This window comes from Diabrotica undecimpunctata, chromosome 3, assembly GCF_040954645.1.
Source record: "Diabrotica undecimpunctata isolate CICGRU chromosome 3, icDiaUnde3, whole genome shotgun sequence".
NCBI lineage: Eukaryota > Metazoa > Arthropoda > Insecta > Coleoptera > Chrysomelidae > Diabrotica > Diabrotica undecimpunctata.
The window spans coordinates 159,137,535-159,164,419 of NC_092805.1; the positions used below are offsets into that span (position 1 = coordinate 159,137,535).

The 26,885-nt window shown below is 32.2% G+C and overlaps 2 protein-coding genes across 2 annotated transcripts; one reads left to right on the forward strand and one right to left on the reverse strand.

Annotated features, from left to right (window-relative positions):
- Positions 1-1,374: 1,374 nt before the first annotated feature.
- LOC140436265 (uncharacterized) lies at positions 1,375-2,644 on the reverse strand. Its single transcript, XM_072524966.1, has 2 exons — positions 2,575-2,644; positions 1,375-2,447 (listed from the first exon to the last, which is right to left on the reverse strand). The coding sequence occupies exon 2, from the start codon at positions 2,442-2,444 to the stop codon at positions 1,941-1,943; it is 504 nt and encodes a 167-aa protein (XP_072381067.1). The 5' UTR covers positions 2,445-2,447; positions 2,575-2,644; the 3' UTR covers positions 1,375-1,940.
- A 5,149-nt stretch (positions 2,645-7,793) lies between these two features.
- Positions 7,794-26,358, forward strand: LOC140437666 (bombyxin-related peptide B-like). The gene is made up of 2 exons (XM_072527312.1): positions 7,794-7,968; positions 11,605-26,358. The coding sequence occupies exons 1-2, from the start codon at positions 7,794-7,796 to the stop codon at positions 11,817-11,819; spliced, it is 390 nt and encodes a 129-aa protein (XP_072383413.1). The 3' UTR covers positions 11,820-26,358.
- The last annotated feature ends 527 nt before the right edge of the window (positions 26,359-26,885 follow it).

Here is a 26,885-nt window from a genome sequence, read left to right on the forward strand (position 1 = left end):
GAAGTGTCTTGTAGGTATATAGTGAATGTATAAAAATGTTTTAAATTAATTAAAGATAAAATAAGAATCGTATAAATATAAAAATTACATTTAGGCTATAACAGTACCAATCTTAAGTAACCAATAATTTGTTTAACTACTTAATTATTATGCATTTTTATTTATTTCTGGTAAATACACACTGGCTAAACATTCTGATTAACCCGGCGCCAGTGTGGTAGACTAAAATGTAAAAACCTGTGTGGCAAGATCAGAGAACTAGTAAAAATAAATGAATGTTTGGAAAAACCATAACATACAGAATACATTTTAATTGTTTTTGACTAAATAGTAAGAATCACAATGCACCACTGAATGCTCTAAACATATAGCTTTTTCACAAATCACACAATTATAAAAGGTCTTTCTGTCATTTTTTTTTTCGGGAAAACATTACATCTTTTGGCTACTTTCATTCGTTTACCACGTTTACCACGTTTACCTTACTTTAAATATCATGGACAGAACACGTCACAAACAAAGAGGTTCTGAGAAGGATGAACAAAGAAATGGAAATTTTAAATTCAATAAAAACAAAAAAAATTGGAATATCTCGGACATATTACACGTGGAGAGAAATACACCTTGCTCCAACTGATCATGCAGGGAAAGATCCAAGGAAAGAGAAGCATAGGGAGGCGTAGAATGTTATGGCTGCGCAACCTGAGAGAGTGGTACGGATGTACATCAAATGAACTTTTCAGAGCAGCCGTCTCAAAAGTTCGAATAGCTATGATGATTGTCGACCTCCGCCGCGGAGATGGCACTTGAAGAAGAAGATTCGTTTACCTGATTGCACTTCATCATTTGTTACAGTTCCTTCAGGATGGACCTGTAAATTTCGCGGAAGCCTTAAGTTGGTAGACCGAATTTGTTTGTATTCTGTTAGTAACTGTATTACCAATAATTTCAAAAATTCCCTTTGTTTTGACTGAAAATCGCCAGTATTTTGTTGATAAATTACTCTAGCATTTATAACTGCACAGTTGAGTATCGTATAAAAAATTGTAATGGGCCACCTTTTGCTAATATGTGAAACATCGTATGAAGCCACCACTACCACTACCACTACTACTCATCTACCACATCTACCCCACATTTTGTAGCGTTATAAAAAGAAATTATTTCTGATTTCTTACTTTCGCCAGTATAATCGTCAATATCAGGAGTATGGTGTTAAGTTGACAATAGAAGAACTACTTTTCCTTTTTTTGGTACATGTGAAACTAACGTTATACTTTCTTGAAATCCGAATTTTGACGAATATACTGGCCTGTTCCTAGATGTTACAAAAATTTTCAGGTATTTGCCTTTTGTTTTTTCTTACAATTCCAGTAGACGTCAGTTGATGATCTTTTAAAAGCTTCAACATCAGCTCAAAAATTGTGAACCAATTATCGAATGTTACATTTCGTTTGGTTCCAGATATAAGAGTTACAAGTCGGAGAACTACGTCGCTAGGTTTATTGCTCAATTGGAGGGGTCCCTCTGGTTGCAATCCCACGTATAGTTCTACATTCAAAACATAATATGATTTTGCATCAACGAGAGAGAATAACTTTAATCTGTATCGTGCAGGCTTTTTCGGCATATACTGGCGAAAACCACACCGGCCTCTAAATGCTTTTCATCAATAGTAAGGTATTCGCTTGGCGTCTTGGCTATTTTGCACAAATTTTTCGAAAATTGCTCTAACTGCAGTCATTTATCGAGTTTTTTTCTTTCTTCTCGATTTTCTATATTGTCAAAACGTAGACAAGATTGTAAAAAAATTAATCGTTGTAAAGACATCGTCTCTCTAAATAAACTTATTCCGGTTCCATCGGTAGACCAAAGATCTTCTAAATTAAGCCGAGCAGACTTGAACACCCCAGTCAAGTACAATAGTCCAAACAATGCTCTTATTTCAGTAGCATTGGTTTCGCGAATCGGTTTGCATACTGATGGTTTTCATCGTAGCAAGTGGACTTCCTTCTTATTTTCATATTAGTCCAAGTTACGACATCATCCATCATACTAGGTGTAAAAAGTAAATTAAAACATTCCATGGGAGTTTTCGCCATTTTTGCATTTCGTTTTACACCTGGTAAATGCGTAATGATATTTACTGAGCCTGTTCTTACATTTATAGGAAAGCATGTTGAAGACCATTTAGTGCCGTCCTTACCGACGTCATGTTTCTTTTGATTCTCCTGTCCTTGCCCCAAAAGTTCATTTTCGATTTCTATATCAGCCACCGACTGTTCTAAATCAATAGTATCTTCCTCGCTGTAAGAGTTGTGGCTACCGTTGTCTTCATTGTCGGATTTGTTCTCGCTTGCAGATCCAATTCCTACATCATCGTCTTGAGAATCGTCCCATAAAGCTTGAAGCCTCGCCTGATCCCGTTTATATCGATAAGCCATAATCTAGAACAAAAACATATATAATTTATGTATAAAATTTCACATTTTCATTAAAAATAAATAAAACGGAAATTATATTAAAGTGTGAATGCCCAACTCAAACAATACTACCATAAATATATTAACTTACCTGTGTGGTGGGGTATATGATACCCCAAGGACGTTTGGATCAAAACAGCGATGCGTGCGTTCACTTCTACAGTAAATCAACAACTGCGAGACCTCCTTCAAGGTTCTAAACGAAAGGTACTGAACTGCCTGTCGCGCTAATTTACCGATAAAAATATTAGCGCTAATTTTAAACTCACTGGGGTATGTCATACCCCACCACACTGGCGCCGGGTTAATAATCTTACAAAGTAAACTTTTGTTTAGTGTAATACTGCATTAAAACTGATGCTTTCTTAATAAATACATTTTCGTTTATTTTCGCTAATACCAACAATAAGGAAATAAACAGTTTATTTTTCTTAAATAATAAATTTCAAACTCTTAATCAATAGATGATGTATCTTTCGCTTTTTTTTCTAAACTATTTTGGGAAGGCATATTTTGTATGAAAATATTTTGAAAATTTACATATAAACAACTACATTCCTTGAAAATACGCCACAATTAAAAATATTTACGAGGAACAAAGTCAATTATAAATTTGTTCTTCTTTTTCTGTTCTGTATATCTGGCAAATACGTAGTAGATATGAATGCTGATATTCATCCAGAGATTGCACTTTTGGCGCTAACTCTTCAGCTTTCTCTATTCCGAGTTGCTCGTACTGTAATCGCGAAGTTTGTATTCAGTAGTGTTTTTTTTTGTGTTTTAGCCTTGGTTTACAAACCTTTAGCCACGTAATTACATACAAATATTAGTAATTGTTCATTCAGGATTGTACGGAGAGGACAGTTTTCACGCTCAGAGGTTCATCAGAGCAACTTCATTACACCACATAAGAGTATCCAGTAGTTTCTCCACTGAGTTTTCTTTTCTTGGCCTAGACGTTAGCCACTCTGTCTGTCTCAGCAATTTTATTAAAGGAAAGAATAAAAACAGTATTATTAAAAAAAAAAATTTAAATAAATATCGTTACATTGTTCTGAAGCTATTTTCTTGTGGTATTTTAAATTAATTACTATTTAAATGGGAATAAGCCACAATTAAAGGTTAAAATACGTTTATTGACGTTTCAATTTCCACTTCGGAAATCGTTCTCACAATACACTAATATTTGTATTTTGAGAACGATTTCCAAAGTGGAAATTGAAACGTCAACAAACGTATTTTAACCTTTAATTGTGGCTTATTCCCATTTAAATAGTAATTAAATATCGTTACAGGTAAGATGTATACGTGTTCACTCGTTTCTTGATTAGAAACCCATGAAGACATTATATTTAGACAAACTAGATAAACAGACTATGTCACGGTTAGGAGGCAAAAACAAATGGGATAAAACAGAGGGAAGAATTTCAATAAGGATTAAATAAAGTATTAATAAAGTGAAAAAGACAGAAAAGATTTTATTTCACGTTCAAAGCGTCTATGTATCTATTGATACGTATTTCGCTTTAATAAAGCTCATCAGAATAGTTATTCATAGCCGTTCTTAACGTGAAAAATAAAATTCTCTGTCTTATTAGAAGTAACAATAACATGACTTCGTTATGGACGCAATAGCGACATCTGATAGAAAAATCGGTCAAATAGTTTCGAAACAAATTCAGATTTCTGCTTTAATCTGGAGCCTTCTAAAAATTGCAAGACATGACCAGACGATGATAAAGGTGTTAAAGAAGACATGGGGAATCTAAAATTTGCATTCCACGACATGTCTATTCATCTAGGCAGAAATCCTAACGAATTTGTTTCTCGTACTCATACAGAGTAGATCCGAAGAAAATGAAAAAGACAGAAAAGATTTTATTTCACGTTCAAAGCGTCTATGTATCTATTGATACGTATTTCGCTTTAATAAAGCTCATCAGAATAGTTATTCATAGCCGTTCTTAACGTGAAAAATAAAATTCTCTGTCTTATTAGAAGTAACAATAACATGACTTCGTTATGGACGCAATAGCGACATCTGATAGAAAAATCGGATTTTTCTATCAGATGTCGCTATTGCGTCCATAACGAAGTCATGTTATTGTTACTTCTAATAAGACAGAGAATTTTATTTTTCACGTTAAGAACGGCTATGAATAACTATTCTGATGAGCTTTATTAAAGCGAAATACGTATCAATAGATACATAGACGCTTTGAACGTGAAATAAAATCTTTTCTGTCTTTTTCATTTTCTTCGGATCTACTCTGTATGAGTACGAGAAACAAATTCGTTAGGATTTCTGCCTAGATGAATAGACATGTCGTGGAATGCAAATTTTAGATTCCCCATGTCTTCTTTAACACCTTTATCATCGTCTGGTCATGTCTTGCAATTTTTAGAAGGCTCCAGATTAAAGCAGAAATCTGAATTTGTTTCGAAACTATTTGACCGATTATTAATAAAGTATGTGGAATGTATTTTGTGCATTCAAAGAAAATTTGATTCAAGTCTACTACTTTAGTACCTACTTTCTGACATTCGGTACATAGGTTTAAATCAGAAACTTTAATCCTTGCTGAATGTAAAGGGAAACATGCATACCCAAACTTCATTCTGATTAAAGTTGATATATATCTTTGAAGTACTTTGTAATTTTCAAACCAATATATACACTCTGGGCTAAAATTAACCGGCCACCTTAAAAATGGGTAATTTTTGATTTTTTATATCTCTTAAACCTGTTGTCCGATTTAAGTGATTTTTTTAATATGTTATAGCCTTATTCTTTGACAATATCTTTATAATAATATTGTTGCTAAACACGTAAATTTTCATTGTATACCGGGTGTACGAATCAAACTGTGTTTTTTTTTTTAAAGTTTGCATCACCCTGTGGAATATTCTTGCATTTGTAGAATACTGAAATTAAATCGTAACTATAGCCTCATGCTTTGTCAACATTTTGTTTTTTAATTGATTCGCTTATGTTAGATAATACAAAAGTTAGGTGCTTTAACAACTATGCATGTTTTTTATCAATTTTTATCTCCGCGGAAGAGAAAAAAGAATCTTTTTGAAAAAAGTCATTTGTTACAGTAAAAATCCAATGAATAAAATCTTCGAAGAAAATTCAAATTAACAATATTTTGGAAATCAAAGTCAAATTGAAAAAAAAAAATGAGTATCAATAATGGGTGTTGCCACCTCTAGCCCTTAGGACTTCTTGGAGCCGGTTTGGCAATCCATTCATGATATCCTGGATATCAGATTGGGAGATATTGTGCCACTCCTCTACCGCAGCTATCTTCAGCTCTTTAAAGGGCGCAGGAGGTGGTACTCTTGCTCTTACCCGTCTTTTGAGGTTTTCCCAGATATGCTCAATTGAGTTAAGATTGGGACTATGTGCTGGCCATGGTAGAACTTGAATCCCGACCTCATTAAGATACTCACGGGTAGATCTTGCTTTATGGCAACGTGCATTGTCATGCATTAGTCTGAATTTATCACCAATGAATGGTGCAAAAGGCATGACATGGTCTTGGAGAACTTCTTGCACGTATACTTGGGCATTCACACTGCCTCTACCGAACACAACAAGATCAGTACGCGCTTCGTAAGAAATACCTCCCCAAATCATTATTGACCCTCTTCGGTAAGCCACTGTTTCGGTTATAACGCATGCAACAAACCTTTCATTTTGACACGTTGGCGTCCATCTGGACCTTTTAGGTCTATTCTGCTTTCATCTGAGAACAGTATATTCCTCCATTCCGCCATAGTCCAGTTAGCATATTCTCGCGCAAAATGAAGTCTAGCCCTAAGGTGTTGTGGGAGCAGTTGTGGTGCGCAAGCTGGACGAAAAGCCCTCAAGTTTATTTCTGACAGTCTTCTTCTAATCGTTTGTCTACTCACACTAACGTTTCTCACATCAAGAAGAGACCTACGAGCTTCAGGAGCGGTGCAAAAGCGATTTCTCAATACTTTGGTGACAATGAAGCGGTCATCTCGAACTGAAGTGCATCGTTTTCGGCCTTGACCTGGCCTGCGGTTGTACCATCCTGTCTCCGAAAATCGTCTGATGGCATCTTGTACCTTAGTTCTGGGTACATCGAGTATACCAGCGATATGACGTTGACTGTAACCAGTCCAGCATCAACTAAAACCACTGCCTTAGCAGCATCAGTTGGAACGAGTGGCATTTTTAAAATCACAAACAATAAATAAGCACTAAAATTTCAACTTAAACAATATTCGCTCACAATGATATAAAATTACAATTTTAATTGTTAATTTTAATTACAAATTTAATTTTAATTACAAATTGTTCAAGAATTGTTATTAACACGGAAACAGATTTGCAACAATGTCGTACAACGACTATTTGTCAAAAATCCTTCGGTGACACAAATTAAGGAAACAAACTGTCATAGGTAATGTAAACAAAACAATAATAAAGGTGGTGGGGTTAATTTTGCTGGTTAAATCGTCTGTATTGATGAAAAACATGGCTAGTTGGTAAACTACCTAACTTTTGTATTATCCAACATAAGCGAATGAATCAAAAAACAAAATGTTAAAAAAATATGAAACTATAGTTAGGTTTTAATTTCAATATTTTATAAATGCTAGAATATTCCACAGGGTGATGTAAACTTTAAGAAAAAACACAGTTTAATTCGATATTATTATTATCACGGTATTGTCAAGGAATAAGGCTATAACATATTAAAAAAATCACTTAAATCAGACAACAGGTTTAGGAGATATAAGACATCAAATATTACCCATTTTTAAGGTGGCCGGTTAATTTTGGCCCAGAGTGTATTTGGAACTGAAGGTTGAATAAGTGAATACTGAGATTTGGGTTGATTGCAAAGATCTTACCATAATTGACTCCATTGATTTTTAACACTATGCTTAATGGGCTTTTTTAGACAAACCTTCAACGTATTCATTATGCGTTAGTCCTATGTGATCTTTAACCCATATAGTGACAGAATTGATTATCACCTTACGATGACAGAATAACATTACATTAATCAGTATAATATGCCCCATTGCATGGGATCATTTTGCTTGTTAGAATAAATCATTTTTATGTGAGAATGCTTTTCTGTTGCTTGTTACCTTTAAAGATCAATCTAGAAGAAAAAAACCTAAAGTGAAAAGCAACAATATGTTGGAAGTACTTATTGTCCACCAACTGCTTTTCCGTCCATATTTTCATGGTAAACTAAAATACTTTGATTTTTTTATATATTTTTTATTCTGGATTACTAATTCGCTTATTTTTGTTTGTTACAGATGGAACTCAATTATAGACTCTTGGTCATAGCAATAATTATAAGCGCAATGCATTTTCAAATCGCTCATTTGCAACGTGATAATATACAGGGCCAAAAGTATTGCGGCAGTCAGATTGGAAAGGCGTTATCCACAATATGTAAGGGAAACTACAACACCCTCAAACGAATGGACAGTAAGTATCATATTTTTATTATATAGAAAATTTGTCAAATTTTTAGAAATTAGAGGTCGTTTTGTTATTCTAATTCATTAATATTTAACTTGTGTTATTTAACACGTTCCCTGCCACGTTGGTCCAAAGGGACCAACACTAGTATTGTCTTTATGGCCCGCGTTGGTCCCATGGATACACATTTTTAAACGCTTAATGCTTGTTAAGCTGCTGGTTCATATTAATGTGCAATATCTCACACTAAAAGACCAACGTAGCCTAGAAGGCATGTGCTGTAAGAATGGTTTATTAAATTATTAGAAAATTCTAACTTGAAGTTCCAGTTATTTGATAGGGAATTATAAAGCATAACGTTGGCGCGTAGAGGCATACATATGAAAATATAGCTGGCAGTGAATGTGTTAATTTCTGAAAAAAACACACTTGGAATCCAAATAAACGTTTTATTACTATGAAGCCACAATACAATTAATTATCCTTTTTACCCGTTGATATGCGATGGGTGTGCAATGAAGGATTTTTATCGGCTTCCATAAAAAGATTTCTAATTCTGAAATCACCACAAATTTTAACACCGGCATCATTTTTTATAATCGGCAGGGACAAACAGAGATCCCATTATGGAAAACTCTACTGCAGAGATTTGGATCAGGTTCTCCTGGACCATTTTGTTTAATTCCACTTCTAATTAGCTAATTAGTGAAACAAGAACAACTCGAGATGTAAAAATCTGTAATTTGTTTAGTTACATAATACTATTTGAGCCTTTTAATATTACTCTAGTCATAAGTAATCAAAATATTACTAAACCTGTAAAAATCATACCAACAAGCTGAATTTTGCTGAGAATGTGAATTTTGAGGCCCCAAGACAGATGCAAAGGTAGCCACTTATACCACCTAAAACACCCAATCGAAGGGGGGACAGAAAATATCGATTTACTAATATTTACACTTTTTTGTAGCTTGAACCGTTCTCTGTTGAAAGAGGTAAATAAAGCCAAAAGTGAGATGTGGAATAAAGCCTGCGATAACGTAGAAAATTTTATGGGTACAGCAAGAAGTAAAGAAGCCTGGAAAACAATTAGAGGTTGTAGAACAGATAGAAAAGAATGCAGTAGGTTAACTCTAATAGCCCCAGAATTATGGGTCGAATATTATGAACAAATGCTGACAGAAGATCGAACAGAATTCCAAGATATTGGCTACCAAAAATATGATATTTCCTACCGCGAAGAAACTGAAATAACACCAGAAGAAATTAAAAAACACGCCAACGCTATGAAAAATGGAAAGGCTCCAGGACCGGGGGGAGTACCCATTGAACTGATTAAATATGGCCCTGACAAACTATTTCAGCTTTTGGCTTATTCTTTTAATTTATTCTTGAGAGGAGAAGAGCTACCCCCAGAATGGAAAACTGCATATATCAGCAATCTATACAAAAATAAAGGCGACAGAAAAGATTGTAAGAACTACCGAGGGCTTAGTGTAACTAACTCAATCTGTAGAGTCTACGGGAAGATAATTAAAAGCCGAATTGAAGATTGCTGGGAAGACGCTGAAGATCAGAGTGGCTTTCGTACTAGTCGTTCTTGTATAGACAATGTGTTCTGCCTAAAACAAACAATAGAAAAGCGTTTGGAACATAATATGGAGACACACATGGTATTTATTGATCTTCAAAAAGCCTATGACAGTGTCCCATTAGCCAAGCTATGGCAGGTGCTAGAAGACAAGAATATTCCACCGATTTACATTAATGCTGTAAGGGAGTTGTACGATGATATGACGAGTGTAATAAAGATTGGACAAAAAGTGACAAAAAAGATAAAAATGTCCAAAGGACTTCGCCAAGGCTGCTGCATTGCACCTACACTCTTTAAGATTTATTTGGAGGGGGTTTTGGATATTTGGAAAAGAAAATGTGAACCTATGGGTGTTAAAATTGGAGACCATACACTGTACAGCTTGCATTTTGCTGATGACCAAGTAATACTTGCAGTGATATCCACTACATGTTACAAAAAATAGATGAAGAATATACTAAGTGGGGCTTATCAATTAATTCATCAAAAACAGAGTACGTAGTAGTGGGAGGTGAAGGAAAGCACTTAGAACTAGGAAGCAAACAAATTCAAAATACTGATAGCTATAAATATCTCGGTGTAAACATTGCAAACAATGGTCGGAATACAAAAGAAATAGCTACTAAAATTGGTCAAGAGAATTCAGCAATACGTCAACTGAATAGTATACTTTGGAATAACCACATCACCCGAAACACAAAAATTAGGATATACAAAAGTATCATAGAAAGCATTGCTACATATGGTTCAGAGCTTTGGGTAATAAATAAAAATGACGCATCCAACCGCAGGAAAAAGGGAAGACCAAGAAGATCGTGGAGACAAGAAGTAAAAGGTGCAATGGAAGATAGGGGTCTACAAGTAGATGACTGGAACGATCGCAAGCGTTGGAAGCTAGGTTGCGAGAAACGGCGGCAGCTGTAATAAACTCGTTATATATACTGTTCTCTCAGAAATAATGTTTGAAGCGACCAGAGATTTTGAATGTCAGTCACGCGCGAAAGCAATATTTTCGATTTTGAATTTTAGCAACAAATATGAGACATTTAAAATTGGCATAAGAAGAGCCAAATTTTAAACTTTCACATTACAAACGATCTATTTTTTTATAAAACGTTTAAAACTCCTTCTTTTCGATTGCACTATTTTTTAAAACTACATAAGTTCAGCTACAAATTTCACCTAATGCCGTCTTTCTAGAAGCATTTCCCGTGACGTGAGATTGTAATATGAAAGTTTAAATTTGGCGCTTTTTAGGCACATTTCAGATGCCTCATATTTGTTGTCAAAACTCAAAATAGAAACTTTATGTTATAGGTTTTGAAGATTACGCTTCAACAATGGAAATTCTATAGCGACCGGCCAATGAAAGTAATAAATTTTATGGATCTTATGAGAATCGTAAAAAATGGCAAAATCGCGCAACGTTTATTTATTTAACAGCTTTATTTGCGGCAAAATTCAGAAATTGTATACGAAAGCTGTACTCTTCAGCTGTAAAACTCATTTAAATTTTTCATTTTTTTCGATAGGACACTCTGTTTAAAAGATATCGAATTTTTACCGTCGAGTTGATACAAATTTTATTGAAAAAATTGATTTCGTGCGCGTAACTTACATTTAAAATCGCCGGTCGCTTCAGGCGTTGTTTATTCTACACAAAAAGTGCTAGTTAACATTTTTGTTTAAAAATTATTTCAGTAACATTTCTTGTTTAAAACATTTTTTTCTACGGCATACAGATTCTTGGTAAATGGATGTTTTCTGTTTTCACACCTACGAGGGATTTTTAGGGGAAATTCCCGGGGGTAGGAGTGGCAAACTTTTTTGCATTTTAAATGGGGTTATAAAAGCAAAATTCAGCTTGTTTATATGATTTTTAGAGGTTCAGTGGCATTTTCGTCCAGTTAATGGCACTGGTAAAGCCATAAGGCCAGACATGACTTTTGTCTCTGGCCACTGGAGCAACAATTAAAATTTAAAATTTAGATACTAAGTTATTTTCCACTCAACCAAAATATATTTAACCTTGTATTCATTTGTTTTAGGGTTTCCACGTCCTGCACAATGGGATGGTATGTACGGGGACATGCCCATGCCCGACAAAAGCGATTTGGGCTTCCCCTACCAAAGTAAAGAACAAGCGTCAACACTTATGGGAGGAAAGAGGAGGAAAAGGCGATGGGGAGTATACAACGAATGTTGCGAGAAGTCCTGTACCCAAGAAGAACTGTCGTCCTATTGTGCCGAAGGCAAGAGATAAAACTTGAGAAATGCAAACATTGTGATAATACATTAAAATTTAGTATTAAGTTGAAAACTTAATATAAAAACCGGTTACTGGTTCTTGAATTGTGAAGGAATCGGCAAGATTGTAAGTTTTTTTCTATGAAAAATGTTAGAAAGCTACCGTCCAAGTAACGTTTACGTTCCTATAAATTAAAGCAGAGGATTTTTTGAAGAAAAGTGTTAAAAGATTTATTTTTAATTGTAAGATACTGGATAAAGTTCTCATTTATTGAGAATTTTGTCTTTTTGAAAAAAGGTTCTTGTGATAATAATTAGCATTGCATAGGCCATACTCTTTTATTTTATTTTTCGGTTTCTATCGTTGCTTCAAATTTCTTCAAATCAAAGATATATTTATTTTTGGTAAGATAACCATTTTTTATATTATTAGATGTATTTTTCGTTTCTATGTCTACAATGCAGCTACATATTTTGTATGTTTAAAAAGTTGTTTATCTGTGGCATCACATTTTTAAATATTACCATATAATTAGAAAATTTAAATATATAATAGATATAAAACATCATTCGACATTATTCAATGTCTCTTTTTTACAGCATTCTTGGTTATTCCATTGGTCTTTTCCAAGATTCTTACAACTCATCGCTTTTGATATTCCCTTTTGCGTAGTTTTCCTTTGCCGTATTCATTTCATGAGTTTTACCGATATAAATTCTATGATCTTCATCAGTAACTTTGTTAATCCTTTGTACATGAGCATATTAATTGTCTCGTTTCTGTATCTATTATAGATTGAAGCCTAGTTTGGCTTCACACACCTTTCATTTGATTGCGACCTGAAAATACCTATCTTTCAATTTGTATTCAGTGTGTGTATGCGCCAGAAATCATTGATCCATTTTTATAAAAGACGCCTTCTATTTCAAAAGACATTGTTTCTGGATCTGCTCTCGATAATTATTTTAAACCACCTATTATCGTCCATGCTTGCGACATGGCGTGTCTAGTTGAATTGGTAGTTATTCTTTCTACAGAATCTTGTACTCTGCATTCGCTCTCTTAGAGATAATTCCAATATTTACCATTCCATTTTGCATACTGTGAAGATAAAACTCCTTTGGAATGTTTTTGACAAAATTGTTTGAATCCTAACTTCTTCCCACAAATTCATAAATAGTTGAACTAAAAGTTTAACTACCTCATTGTCAAAGGTTTTGACAGTTTCATCCAATGAACAAATACTTTGTAATGATACATTATTTTCGGGGTTCACACTAGACGGGAAAATCTAAGATCGTTTAAGAAACCGGCCAAATATCCAAGAAAACCGATGCGCATTCTTTATAGTATGAGCCAGTATACATTTATAGAGAGTTACAGCTGTGTTGCAGAACCTTTGATAATAATTTGTGCCGTAGTTGTAGACGAAACATCAAGAAGAAATATTTGCATACCTCGGCAAATAATGTATCATTACAAAATATCGGACATGAAAATTTATACGCCTTCAACAAATACTTTGGTACAGTCCACAAAATGTCTAATGTACCATCTTTAACGCATCATTGTTTCTGTCAAATCAAGAATAAATTTGTTGGCATTGTGAAATAAAGCCCCAATAGAAACTTTATTAGTGAAAACTATAAAAAAAGACTATTTTATATTTCATGAAATTTATATTTTTATATGGCCTAGCTTATAATCTACAGAGTTAAAACCTCTGCGTAAGTGGATGTGTTCTAAAAAAATTAGAAAGTTTTTATTAGTGTTATATATGGATCCTATGAACGATAATAATTAGAGCGTATTATCGCTTCCAAAACTTCACGGATATTCTTTAAGATTTTTAAGGTTTCATCAAACTTTTATTCACAGCACTAACAAATTTTCTAAAAAATATTCTGTACTATAATGCTTTCTGTTCCTATCAAGTATACATACACTAATTTAGCAATAGAACAATTATCAGGACAAGTATACTCGTCATTGAATATTTACATACAGTCCATCTAATTTACAAACCGTTGCACGTCATTAGCATTATAGCCCGTGACGACACACGATACCAACACGAAATATTTAGGCGGTAGGTGTGTTCGTTTTTAGAATCACTTTGCCGAGTACACTGGCATTACAGCCACTAGACATATTTTATTATATACGCGTAGAACTAATATTTAAAGATTTCTATTAATGTTCACTCAAAGAAATAGACAAGAATATGTTTCATTTAATTTGTATAAATGCATTATAAAGCGTTTTTATGAAGAACATTTGTTCGGAACACACTGTAACTGTAAACGAACGAAGGTGAAATTTTGGCATAAATTGGTAACACTTATTTGACAGTTGCGGTGTTGACACTTTTTGTACTTTATTATTTTAAATTTTAAAGTGAATACCTCTTGTTTTATATTTTTACCTATTTAATAAAATCTGTTCTTTTTAGAACAAAATTAGTGTGTTTTATTTCAAAAATGTCACGTACGAATTTAAATAGTCGTTGTAAAGAGTATAATAATAATTATGTGACCTATTTGATTTAAAATGGATTCAGGATTTTTTTATACTTTGGCAACTATGTCAACTTCGATCTCTGACGTAGATAATGATCTGCAACGGTTTGTAAATTAGATGGACTGTATAAATATACGATTAAAAGTGTAACCGAGTTGTGTAGTTAAGAGTTACATATTAATAATTCATTTCGTTTAAATATGGAAGTGGTATCTATCTTTACTTGAACGGATATCTATATTTTCATTTATTTTATTATTCTAATGTTTTCAGTAAACAATGATCACAGATTTTTATATTATTATTAAAAAACAATCGGTTATAATTACCCCCTGATTATTTTTATTCTACTATGTCCCATACTAGTCTAGGAGCCAGGGGGAAGGTTGACTATGCACTTTTTGGTTTGTAGATTCGATTTTTCGAGGGTGCCTAGCTGAAAACCCATCAGATAATTTTTTTTTAATAATTTAATTGTTTAAATGATTGTATCTCATAAACTATTAGAAATATTTAATTTTACGTTTTAAACGATTAGTGATATTTAATTTTACGTTTAGTAAACTGATCAGATTATTAGAATCGGAATTATAAGAAATTTTGTCTAAAACAATTGAAAAAAAAGGCATTCGTTGGGGCTTTTCCAAGTATAACTCACCTTTCATACGTGCGATTATCTTTCAAAATCACTTAATTTCAAAGGTTAGTATTTCAGCTTTAAAAAAAAACTTTGCAAAATTATTTTATCTTTGTTAATAAAAAAGTGACAATTCAACATTAAAATTTTTTCTAAAAAGTTGCAAATTCATTTGTTTGTAAGTGATTTAAACAAAATTAAGCTATAAACTTTAAAAATCCGTCTAATCGTTTAATAACGCGCTGCGAGCAAACCTCAGAGCGCGTTATTAAACGTTCCATATCTTGATCAAAAGTTAACATAGACACATTTACCAAAGCTTAAAATATTCATTTTGAGTTGTCCTATAACTTCCATTAGGCAAATTTTTAAAGTTTATAGCTTAATTTTGTTTAAATCTCTTATAAACAAATTAATTCGCAACTTTTTAGAAACATTTTTAATGTTGAATCGTCTTTTTTTTTATTAACAAAGATAAAATAATTTTGCAAAGTTTTATTTTTAAAGCTGAAACACTAACCTTTGAAATTAAGTGATTTTGAAAGATAATCGCACGTATGAAAGGTGAGTTATACTTGGAAAAGCCCCAACGAATGCCTTTTTTTTTCATTTGTTTTAGACGAAATTTCTTAGTCTTCTTTTAGTGAAATTTTTATTGTTTAATTGTACTTTTTTGTAACTTTTTTATTAATAAAGATAAAGTGATTTTGCAAAGTTTAAGTTAAAACAATTACTTTAAAACGATTAGTTAAGAGTTAATCGCACGTATGAAAGCTCAGTTATACTTGGAAAGGCCCCATCTAATGTACATTTTTAAATTGTTTTCCCAAAATAGAACTCCGGTTCTAACAATCTGACCAAAGTTTACTAAACGGCATTTTGTTCATTTTTCTGGGAAGGAAAAATTTTTATATTGTGTTAAAATTAAATATCTGTAATAGTTTAGGAGATACAATTATTTAAACAAATAAATTGTTAATAATAAATTATCTAACGGTTTTTCAGCCCTGGTTCCCTTAAAAAATCGAATCTACCCAACAAAAAAACATAAAAAACTGTCAAAGGACCGAGAAGGCATAAAAGTGCATACTCACCTCCCCCCCCCCCCTGGCTCCAAGACTATACAGATAATCATACCCTGTTTACTTTTATCTATAGTTTTTTCTGTTATGAAAAAAGCATAACCAGTAATGAGGAGTTCCCAGAAATAACAGACACAGCGATTAAACAAGCTATCGAAATCGGAAAATCTGGTAAAGCAGTTAAAGCTAGACTAGACATTTTACAATCACCATTTAGATTAAAGGATGAAAATATAGAGCAATGCTGGCAGATTTTTAAAACAGCGTTTATAAAGCAAAGTAAAAAATCGTTTACAACAACAAAAAACAAGGGAAAAGGCTGGATTACATAAGAACAAGAAGATCTGATACCTATAGTTAAAAAGTATAATAAAAAGAAAATAGAGAACAAAAAGAAGCGAAGTATTGAGAAACATACATTCTAACAATAATAATTTTGTTGGTTAAGCGCCTGAATAGTTCAGTTGAACTGCATTAAAACTTCACTACATTCACTGAGATTGGATAGCCACGAGATTTTACAACTTCCTTCGCCTCTTCTGCCTTTGATGTTTTTCCTGTTTTTTTATGGAATTTAAAGCTTCGCATTGTTTTCCTAGTTGTTCTAGAAATTATGCGTTTGTTTTGCGATCTATCCATGATATCTTCAGAATACGTCGGTAACACCACATTTCGGATGCTTCCAGGTTTTTAATGTTGGATTGTTTCAGCGTTCAAGCCTCAATCCCATACAAAGGGTGGAGAAAATATAACATCGAATCATTTATATCCGGAACGTTATATTGATATTGCGATTACAGAAAAGTTTTTTCATTATGTTAAAATTTAACCGTGCAATTTTAATGCTCATTATTGAAAGCAAATAAATGTCATGGGGAATGTGGAAAGATAGAAATATCTTGACTGAAAAACTTAAGAGAATAGTATGCTTGCAATTCAAAACAACAAGTAGCTTTAAAAGTTGGAATGATCATGATTATTTGTATGGCAATTGAAGATGCGGATTCACATGATCTGTGAGAAATCTAAATAAACTTGCTTGAGCCTATATTAAACTTTTCTCTTTCTGGACTTTGGATCTTAAAGTTGAAGGACGAATTGCCCACAAAAATATTTCAGAATACTTTCAGAATATTATTCTGGTTTATTTTTATTTGGTTATAACTAAATAGTACAGCTGAAATATATCAGACGTCGTGACTTTTTAAAAACCCACTTATTTTTATGTTTCTCTCAGTAAGTTTTAGCTGTGCAAGATTTGTTTTATCTGAAATAGAGCAAGAAAATATTTTGACGAGTATACAATGTCTTCTACAATTAAAGGGCTAGAATTTTGTTAGTTAACTATATTTTAAAACTGCATATAGAAGGTGTTTTCTGTAGTTGTAAATAGCATTCAACAGCTTGATTATACTAAACATTTCTAGTCTGTGTTACTACTATTGACAAAATTAGGAAGTTTTTTATTTTTATACAGCAAGACACTGCTAATCTTCTTTTGTGATATAAGTGTTGTAGCAAAGTCTAGTTACATGAAATTATTTGTCTGGTTTCTATTTGCGCTCTTTATCTAAAGTAAATTGATCGAATGTCAACATTAGTGTTTCTAAAGTAAAAAAGCGCTATGGTAAAGTTTATTTGGAAACTAGAATGTAATTTGTAAACAACACGGTATTTATTATTTATTGCGACAGATACTATATCTTTGGTAAAAATAGGTTACTTTGGATAATTTTAAGTTTATTTTAGATTAAATTACCTAATGCTAATGGGTTAAAAACTAAAACTAAAAGCTAAAATTTAATTAACAAATTTTTGACTTACTAAACGATATTTTTAAATTCGTTTTATGTTGTTTTGGTATCGTAATTATTTAAAATGACAGCTGACATCTGTCACTGTAAATGACAAGACTTCAAATGACATGTGACATGACATTTGTAAGGTCTTGTGGTGCCTTTCCAAAATAGGAACTGTCCAATATTGAATAACGACTGTATAGAAAAGAGTAAGGATTATTGATAATTTAGAAATTTTAAACTTTTCTGAAAACGCTTTGTTAAAATGTCTATTTATTTTTCCAGTTTTCCACATTCTGATAAAATTCAAGTTGTTTTTATTATATGTCAAAATATGACCTTATTGACATTCTTTGTAAATGACAATATATGTCACATGGTCAAAGACAACTTTACTTCACAAGCCGTGCGATTAGAATTGACAACATTGCAATAGTGGGTTAAAGCACAGAACAGATTAGCGCCTATCTGTCGTGGGCCGATTACCATACACCGGGGAAAATTTTCGTTTTTTCAGCGTCACTTGCACATAATTTCAGTGATTATTCTTATATTTATATGTAAACATATTTACCACATATAAATATAAGTACGCTGATGTGTATCTGTATCAGCATTGGAAAAATAATCAATAATTATAAATAATACCTATAAAAAAAGCAATAAACAAAAAAATATATAAAAACGATAATCCCAATAACAAAATTAATAATGTAATATATAACTTGGCATTTACCTTCGATTTTTAAAACAGTTTCGTTGTATTTTGTTCCAAAACATATAAACATACATAAGAAACGTCAAAAATTTCAACAATACAATTATTATTACTATTTATTGTAAATAACTATCTTTCATCTAAACCATGGTCGTTTTCCATCCCACTTATATAAAATTAAAATACTTAACTCTCCTATCTGTATTTGTGATAACGTATCCATTGGGGATCTAAACCATATATGCCTCCAATATTCTCAGAACTGTAAGTTCTCTTCAAGCCTTTTGACGAAGAACTAATTCATAATAAATTTTCATTGCCGCTAAATATTACAGCTCTACTGTCTTAGTCAGATTAACTGGTACTTGATTCCATTATTAATTTTTTGGGGTTTTAAAAAATATTAATAAAGTTTAAAGAAAATAGGTTAATAGAAAATATTATACTGTTTCCCCCTTCGTTATCTGTCCAACATATGCCATTTTTCTTGATTTGCTAACAATCAGCTGCCGAGTAGTGTCTGTTCTGTTGAGAAATGCTTCACTTGTCTGCTTAACCGTCCACGGTATTAGTGTTCGTCTATACAATCTCATTTCAAAAACCTCTAAGCGGTTAATAGTAGATAATTTTAAGGTCCATGCTTCGACACCATGTGTAACATTTAATCGTGCGTTTCCGAAGTTGAAATTTTAAGTTGTTTTTACCGAAGAGTGACCCCATTTTTAAAAAAACTGCACGAGCCATCTCCGTTTTACATTTTATCTCTTTATCTGGCTCTAAGTATTTGGTAATATAACAACCTAAATATTTAAAATTGTATACTCTTTATATTGGCTGTCCATCTATTTGTAATTATGTATTGTGATAAAATAAGTGACTAAATACTATGTATTTTGTTTTAGAACAATTAATTTTAGTCCCATCTCTAGTCCCACCGTGTTAATGGATTTTAAAAAACATTGCAATCCATTTAAGTCATCTGTCAAGATAACTGCGTCATCTGCCTTATCATTTGATGGTATTTGTCAGTTTTCTATTAATTTTTACACCATATTCCAAATTGAAGTGAAAATTCTATTTGAATATAAATTAAACAACAGTGGGGACAGCACACAAGTCTGTCTGACTGTCTTTAGAATAGGCTAGTAGAAGGGTAGCCACTTGAAGACACTTTGACCTTTGAGCTCTGACGTCACAAGCCCCGTCTGCATTCATCCCCACTTCACGCTCATGCCGCTCCGGTCATGCCAAATGCTTAAAATTTGTTAAAACTGTTCAAAATCTGCTCAAGACCTGTTCGAGACCTGATCAAAACCTGTTCGAGAACTGATTAAAACCTGTTCGAGAACTGATCAAGACCTGATCAAAACCTGTTCGAGACCTGATCAAAACCTGATCAAGACCTGTTCGACACCTAATCAAGACCTGATAAAGACCTGATCTAAAGCTGTTCAAAGATTGATCGTATACCTACATTTTACGATAAATAAAGATTTGAAAAGACAACTTATAACATAAGGAAGAAACATCCAAAGTAAATTGAGATAACTTAAACAAGGACCAATAATTCAAGAAGATTTATTCACCTTAAAATGTAGATATACAATCAATCTTTGAACAGCTTTAGATCAGGTCTTGATCAGGTCTTGGTCTCTCGAACAGGTTTTGATTAGTTTTTGATTAGGTCTCGAACAGGTTTTGATTAGGTCTCGAACAGGTTTTGATCAGGTCTCGAACAGGTCTTGAACAGGTCTTGAACAGCTTTAACAAATTTTAAACATTTGGCATGACCGGAGCGGCTTGAGCGTGAAGTGGGGATGAATGTAGACGGGGCTTGTGACGTCAGAGGTCAAAGTGTCTTCAAGTGGCTGCCCTTCTACTCACGCTTCAATCGACTTCTCATTAATACGAATGGTCTCTGTTTGAGGCCAATATAATTTTTCAATATCATTTTTTCTGCATGAAGTTTAAATGTTGCTTATCTTCTGGAGTCTGTATTTTACCTCTTCTTTAGTTTTCAGCGGCGGGTTAAGTATGAAAACACATTGGGAAAAATAGCGGGAACCACATCCTCTTTCAGTAATTTTGAAAATTTTAGAGATATCTGCTCCACTTTTTCTTAAGCATGATTTTTGTAGGGTTGATCCCTATTTTATAATTTATTATAATTGAATCATATAGTCAATGTTACCAACAATCACCGAGGTCACCAAGCAATCATAAAGATTGATCTTGCTAATTGTCCTATTTTGTGAGAAAAAATATCTATAAAACATACGATACGAATAAGCGATTAAATCGGGCTCCCCCAACGTTGCAAAATAACAACACCACTGCTTGAAAACTCGAGATGATTCTGCACATGTTACGTCATTTTAAAGCTCTTGTGCTGCTCAATATGTTACTATCAGCAAGAAAAAATTATTCCTTCACTTTTTTCGAAACTCCTTCACAATTTTCGAAATTTAATGGTCGCCGTTTTGAAAGTGTTAGACATAATCGTAAAAAATCCAGTAAAATATGAAGTAAGGCTGTTAACGCATTCGCATAATACCTACCGACTACCAAATTATTAGAGGTACTTTTAAATGACGTATTACTTGTCATAAGATATTTACCATAAGTTTTATTTTTTGCAAGCAAGTAATAGTATGTAATCCAATCTGAGAAACTTGTACACCCCTTAAAAATGACATTCTGGTGATGCAATTTATTGAGACGAGAAGGATTAACCTGTATTAACAGGAATCACTCCACCCTGGTGGAGTAGCACTCTGATGTTCTATAAAGGTTCCCTGTCGTGTGGAAGTCCTGGGTACAAAGACCACACACGAAATCTTTCCTTCGACTTATCATCAATAGGTATTGCTTGCTCAAGCTTCGAGTCTCCGCTCTGGGCTAAGCCCTGTTCGGTAACATCGCGCTCGAGGATGTGGGCCCCTCTTGCCCGTTTTTTTGAGTTTTGTTAGTATGAATGTAGAAAAATAAAATTTGAATTCTTGTTTCATTTAGGTATTCAAATTTAATAAAATTAACGGCAGAGTTGATATTACATTGATATTAGACAATTATTTTACTATTTTTTATGTTACTAATTTCATAATACAATTGGTATTGATATTAACACATGGTCTACAAATTGTATTTTTCTCAGGTTTCCTCAAGCTTACCTATAGAGATGTTAAGTTAGATATTTTAGAGATATTAAGGGCACTATAGATTTATTTCCTTGTTTGACTATTTACAAAATACCTACCTTTATTATTGTATATAGTATTCACTAAATCTCTCTACTTATAGTAATCGTATAAACATGATATGTATATTTAACAATAACTTCAAAGAGTGTCTACTAAAGTCTTTTTTGAATCTTAAAATTTACTTGAAGTTTACGATTTTTCAACTGTCTTAAACTTTTTTATGTTTCTAATTAAACATATTACTATATACTGCTTTGATTTAATTTTGCAATTATACACGTGTACAATTTTTTAGAATAATTATAATATTAATCGCAAAAATATTTTATAACTAAAACATACACGTATATTCGTCTCGACACAAGATAAAAAAATGATGCAAAAAATTTTGAAATTTCAAGGAAAAATGTCGTAATGTCTATCTAATTTTAGATAAACATTTTATTTCATTTTAACAGTTTTATTTAACACAAATTTCTGGACATTTAAATTTTAAATCTCTCACCGGATTCTAGTTGGTGTAAAATAGTTCAAATAGACTATCTCTATAGACTATCTCTATAGAATTGAAAACTTTTTAAATTTCCATCTACATGTTGTTAAGTGGACTAAAAACTATAAAACAATCTCCTATATTTATTGAATGCATAATTCTAATATTTTTCCATCTTTATTTGCTTGTTTGAACATCTATATTGCCAAATATGATTATTTTATTTTGAACACCTTTGTGTGTTTTTTGCCAATTTTATCAAAGCTTTCTTTATCTTATTTTGAAATGTTTAGTGCATCTATTCTTTATTCAAATGCTCCAAGAATTTTCTATTGTATTTCTGTCAGTCCTGAATCTAGTTTATTCTTCCTTTTGGCAGTTGCTGTATTTTTCTTCTCTTAGCTGTCTAAAAATCCTTGCAATTTTATCATGGCTTTCTTTATTTTGTTTTGTAATGTTTTGTGCATCTATTCTTTATTTAAAGGCTCCACAAATTTTCTATTGTATTTCTGCTAGTCCTGAAACGAGTTTGTTCTTCCTCGTGGTAGTTGCTGTATTTTTCTTCTCTTAGCCAACTCAACATCATATCAAGACTTTCTTTATCTTTTTTTGTAATGTTTAGTACTTCTATTCGTTATTCAAAGGCTCCAAGAATTTTCTATCGTATTTATGCCAGCCTGAACCAGTTTGCTCTTCCTCCTGGTAGTTGCTGTATTTTTATTCTCTTAAGTGACTTAATACCCTTCCACAGAAACAACTGAGTTACTAGCTTGGAGATATGTGAATGCTGCTTTAATAGTATAAAAAATGACATCAATATCCTAATTCACCTCCATCGTCGCTTTTTGATTTTGAGCTTTTTTCGATCAAACTCGAGCATTTATAAATATTTTGTCTATAGTATATGATTTAGATAATTACACTTAGCATACGATAAAAATAATTATAAACTCTGAAAAGAGCAATCCCCGTTGCATTACTTACTCACTTTGTTGTTCAATTATTTTCCATTCGTAAGTGAACAGTATCAAATTTGGGTGGTTTTCTACTTTCAATTTTTAATGGTTTAGGTATCTGTATTTATTTTCTGAACAAGAAATAAATCTATGGTTTTAATTTTCCTCTGCAACATATTTCATTACGTCACATTAAAGTAATCGAGTTAAAAACTATGGATCTTTAGACAGCAAGAGCTCCAAATCTTTCGCCAAAACATGATTCATTATCAATCATTTTGTCTACATTCGAGGCCACTCATTTGAAATGCGATAAACAATATTGCAGATAAAATCAAAAATTTAAAACTTTATTACCGATTTTAATATTTTACATCCAGAAATTCGATTTTTTACAGACCTGGTTGTTTTTGTACGATGTATAAAAAATAGTACATGTTATTTCAAATATGCAGTCATATAGCAGGCACGTGATACAAGGAACCACACACACTTTTTCAATTAAACGAATTATCCAAGGTTTAAACTGATAACCTTTACATTTTTGATCCTTATTGTTTATTTGGCTCGATGTTTTTAAAATTATCTAACAAATACCCAATTAGACAAACGTTAAAAAAATAGAGATATAGTATTTGTTCGTGTTTATAATGTGGACGAATTGACCGTTAGACCTTAGTGATCTCTTAATTTTTGATTTTGCTACATCACCAATTTATTTGAATTAAACGGAATAATGTGGACAGTTTAGATACAAGGGCAAGAGATAAATACAAAACAAATCACTTCATAATTTAATAATTTGTTTTAAATGTAAACATACAGCTGGATACGTACACTGATGTTCTATATAACGGATTTCAGAAATAGTATAATTGGTTCTCTGATATCTAAATAATTAAACTCAGTTATGTAAACATTGTTTACTATTTACTTTATATAAGGAAAGCAAATATTATCTTATAATCAACACTTCAGATGGAACCACAAAATATTAAAATAAATTATACTACAGGCATTACCAACATAAGCTCGTAGTCACACTGATCGGTGAATGTGTCGTGTTGTCTCAGCTTGTCGTTGGTTAGAAATTAATTTCTAACCACTGACAAGCTGAGATGAGATCACACACCCACCGAGCAGTGTGACCTCAATCTTATGTTTAGAAGGAACATAGTAAAGAGCTTCTTCTTTTCTTGCTGCTGCTCTGTGGTTAAATGGGAAGTTAAATCATTCTCTGAGATTATTGACCTAAAGACATAATTATGTCTGATTCTTTTATGATTTTTCCTTCTATAATAACTATATAATAATAACTGATATTGTACTCTTAGTATCGGCTGTAGCTCAGCGGCTAAGATAATGGCATATAATCCGGAACACATGGAAGTTCAATTCTCTAAACAGACAACGAAATTTTCTATTTCTAAAAATCTCGGAAGACACGTAAAGCCGTCGGTTTCCCTGGGCTATTGCGCATCGAGTGAAACCTGCCAAAAAGGATCTTCTCATCAAAAATTCCATACGATATTGTTATAATATATTGTGGTCCTGTCATTAAGAGGTTGAGGGTTTGGTATTTTTATTTCGTTAACTAATTCTGTTTCTTTTGATAATCTTCTTTATTGAAATACTGTTAAAATTTTCTGTTTATTGGCTTCCAATAATCATAAAGAATTAGTAGCAAAAATTATTTTAATGATGTTTAGATTTCTTAAAAATCTAATTGTATTTTAATAATAGTTAGGAGCTCCCATTTTCATTCGTTTACAGGTACAGGTCTCTCCTGTATGTTTCTCAATTGTCGCCACAATCAGAATCTACGCCGAAATTCCATATAGTAGAGAAAATATAACACCTTACCAACCTAACCCTTAAATCCAGCTTCAGATCTCTTCTATAAAGCACTCTATTAAGTTTGTTAAAATATGTACGGGCTTTTCTATACCAGCTCTAATTTTTTTGTAATAATGATTCATTTGATTGATTATGGCGCCAATATAGTTATAATTCTCTACTGATTTAAGAGCTTTTCCATTAACTGTTAACCTTTCATTAAAATTTTTGATGATTTTGAAATCTTCATAAAAAATTTTTTGTTGATATTTATTGAAAGACCATTCTGCAAATCTTCGACATTTTCTGCCACATAACAGTATTATCCGAGTACCTAATTTTGTTAATTGATATTTCATTGAACTTTATTTCAACAGTTTCTCCCTGAGACGTCCTTCTAAAAATTTCTTTAAAGTATGCATCGAAGAATAGTGGTGACAGCACACAGCTTTTTTTAATTTCGATTTCTTTTGATGTATTTTCACTAATGATAAACACATGGACCAAAAGGACAAATGTGTTTTATTTCTTTTAATGGCTCCTTTAAAGGAAACTATTATTACTAAACAGTGTTTGTTTAAAGAAGTATGATACCGAATAAGCAATCGGTGAGCCAACAAAAATAATATTTCTGTATAACTATATAAATAATGATACCGATATTAATTAACTCTTTTCTCAGCTCTCAGTGTGTTGTCCAAAATGTCCACATAAATTAAGTAAATTTTTGTGATATTGTATTAGATTAGGTAGATTGATAATATAGCTAGTAAAGATTATGAGGTTATTTTTTGTTATTAATTTCGCTAATTCTAGTATATTTCTAGGCATTTGGGTATTTTAACTATTTTAAATTTCATTTTAATTATCAAGGGTTAGTTGTGATAAACTAAACTACGGCCAAATGAAAATTAAAATAATATTATGTAACGATTTTTTATTTATTTTTATTCAAATCTATCATTTTAATATCTATAGATAGCGTACTTTTTAATTTCTACTTAACGGTTATCAGTAATATACGCTATGCCCAGTGAATATATTATAATTTTGGATAGATAAGATTATTATGTTAAAAAAATAACCTCATCTTTCACCTTCCTAGTAAAAAGGCGGTTTATTAAATTGTAGATATTTTTTTTAAATAAAGACAAATGGTAGAGAACTTATTTTTTAGTGACTTTTGTGATGTTCTGAACTGCCTTTTAGCCTATGGAGAGTTTTTAAAGAAGCAATTGTGTTGTTAAAAATCGACTTTTTGTTAATTATTTTGAAAATTTATTTACAAGAAAAAATTGAAAATAAAACACCTAAGACAATTACATTATCTTTTATTTTTGAAACCTCATTTTTATAGAACTAATAATATGGATACTCGTACCTATATTGCCTCGGTAGTTTATGCTTGCTACGACTACAGAAATTTCTGATTTCAACACGAAAAGGTGATGCAAAGGTTCATCCGATAAAATCAAAAGGATTGGATTTTATTTTAAGAAGTAAGCATTTGGTAAGTAGGTAGGGTAAACTGGTCCATAGTGGGACGTTTTTTTTTTCAAAATTGTATAGCACGTTGATTAAGCGTTTGTAAATTACAGTAAGGGTACCTAAGCATGGGTATGGATGTAAGGAAGCAAACTAATAATAATTTCAAATAATCCTTTATTTATAATAAATGTTATTCAACAAGTCCCACTATGAACCACTCGTCCCACTATGAACCACTATATGGTCCTTTGTGGGAATCATGGTGGTCCATAGTGGGATTTTTAGTAAAAAAACTCTTTTACTCTATTTTAAATTGGAAAAAATTCACAGGGAACATAAACTGGCGAGCAGC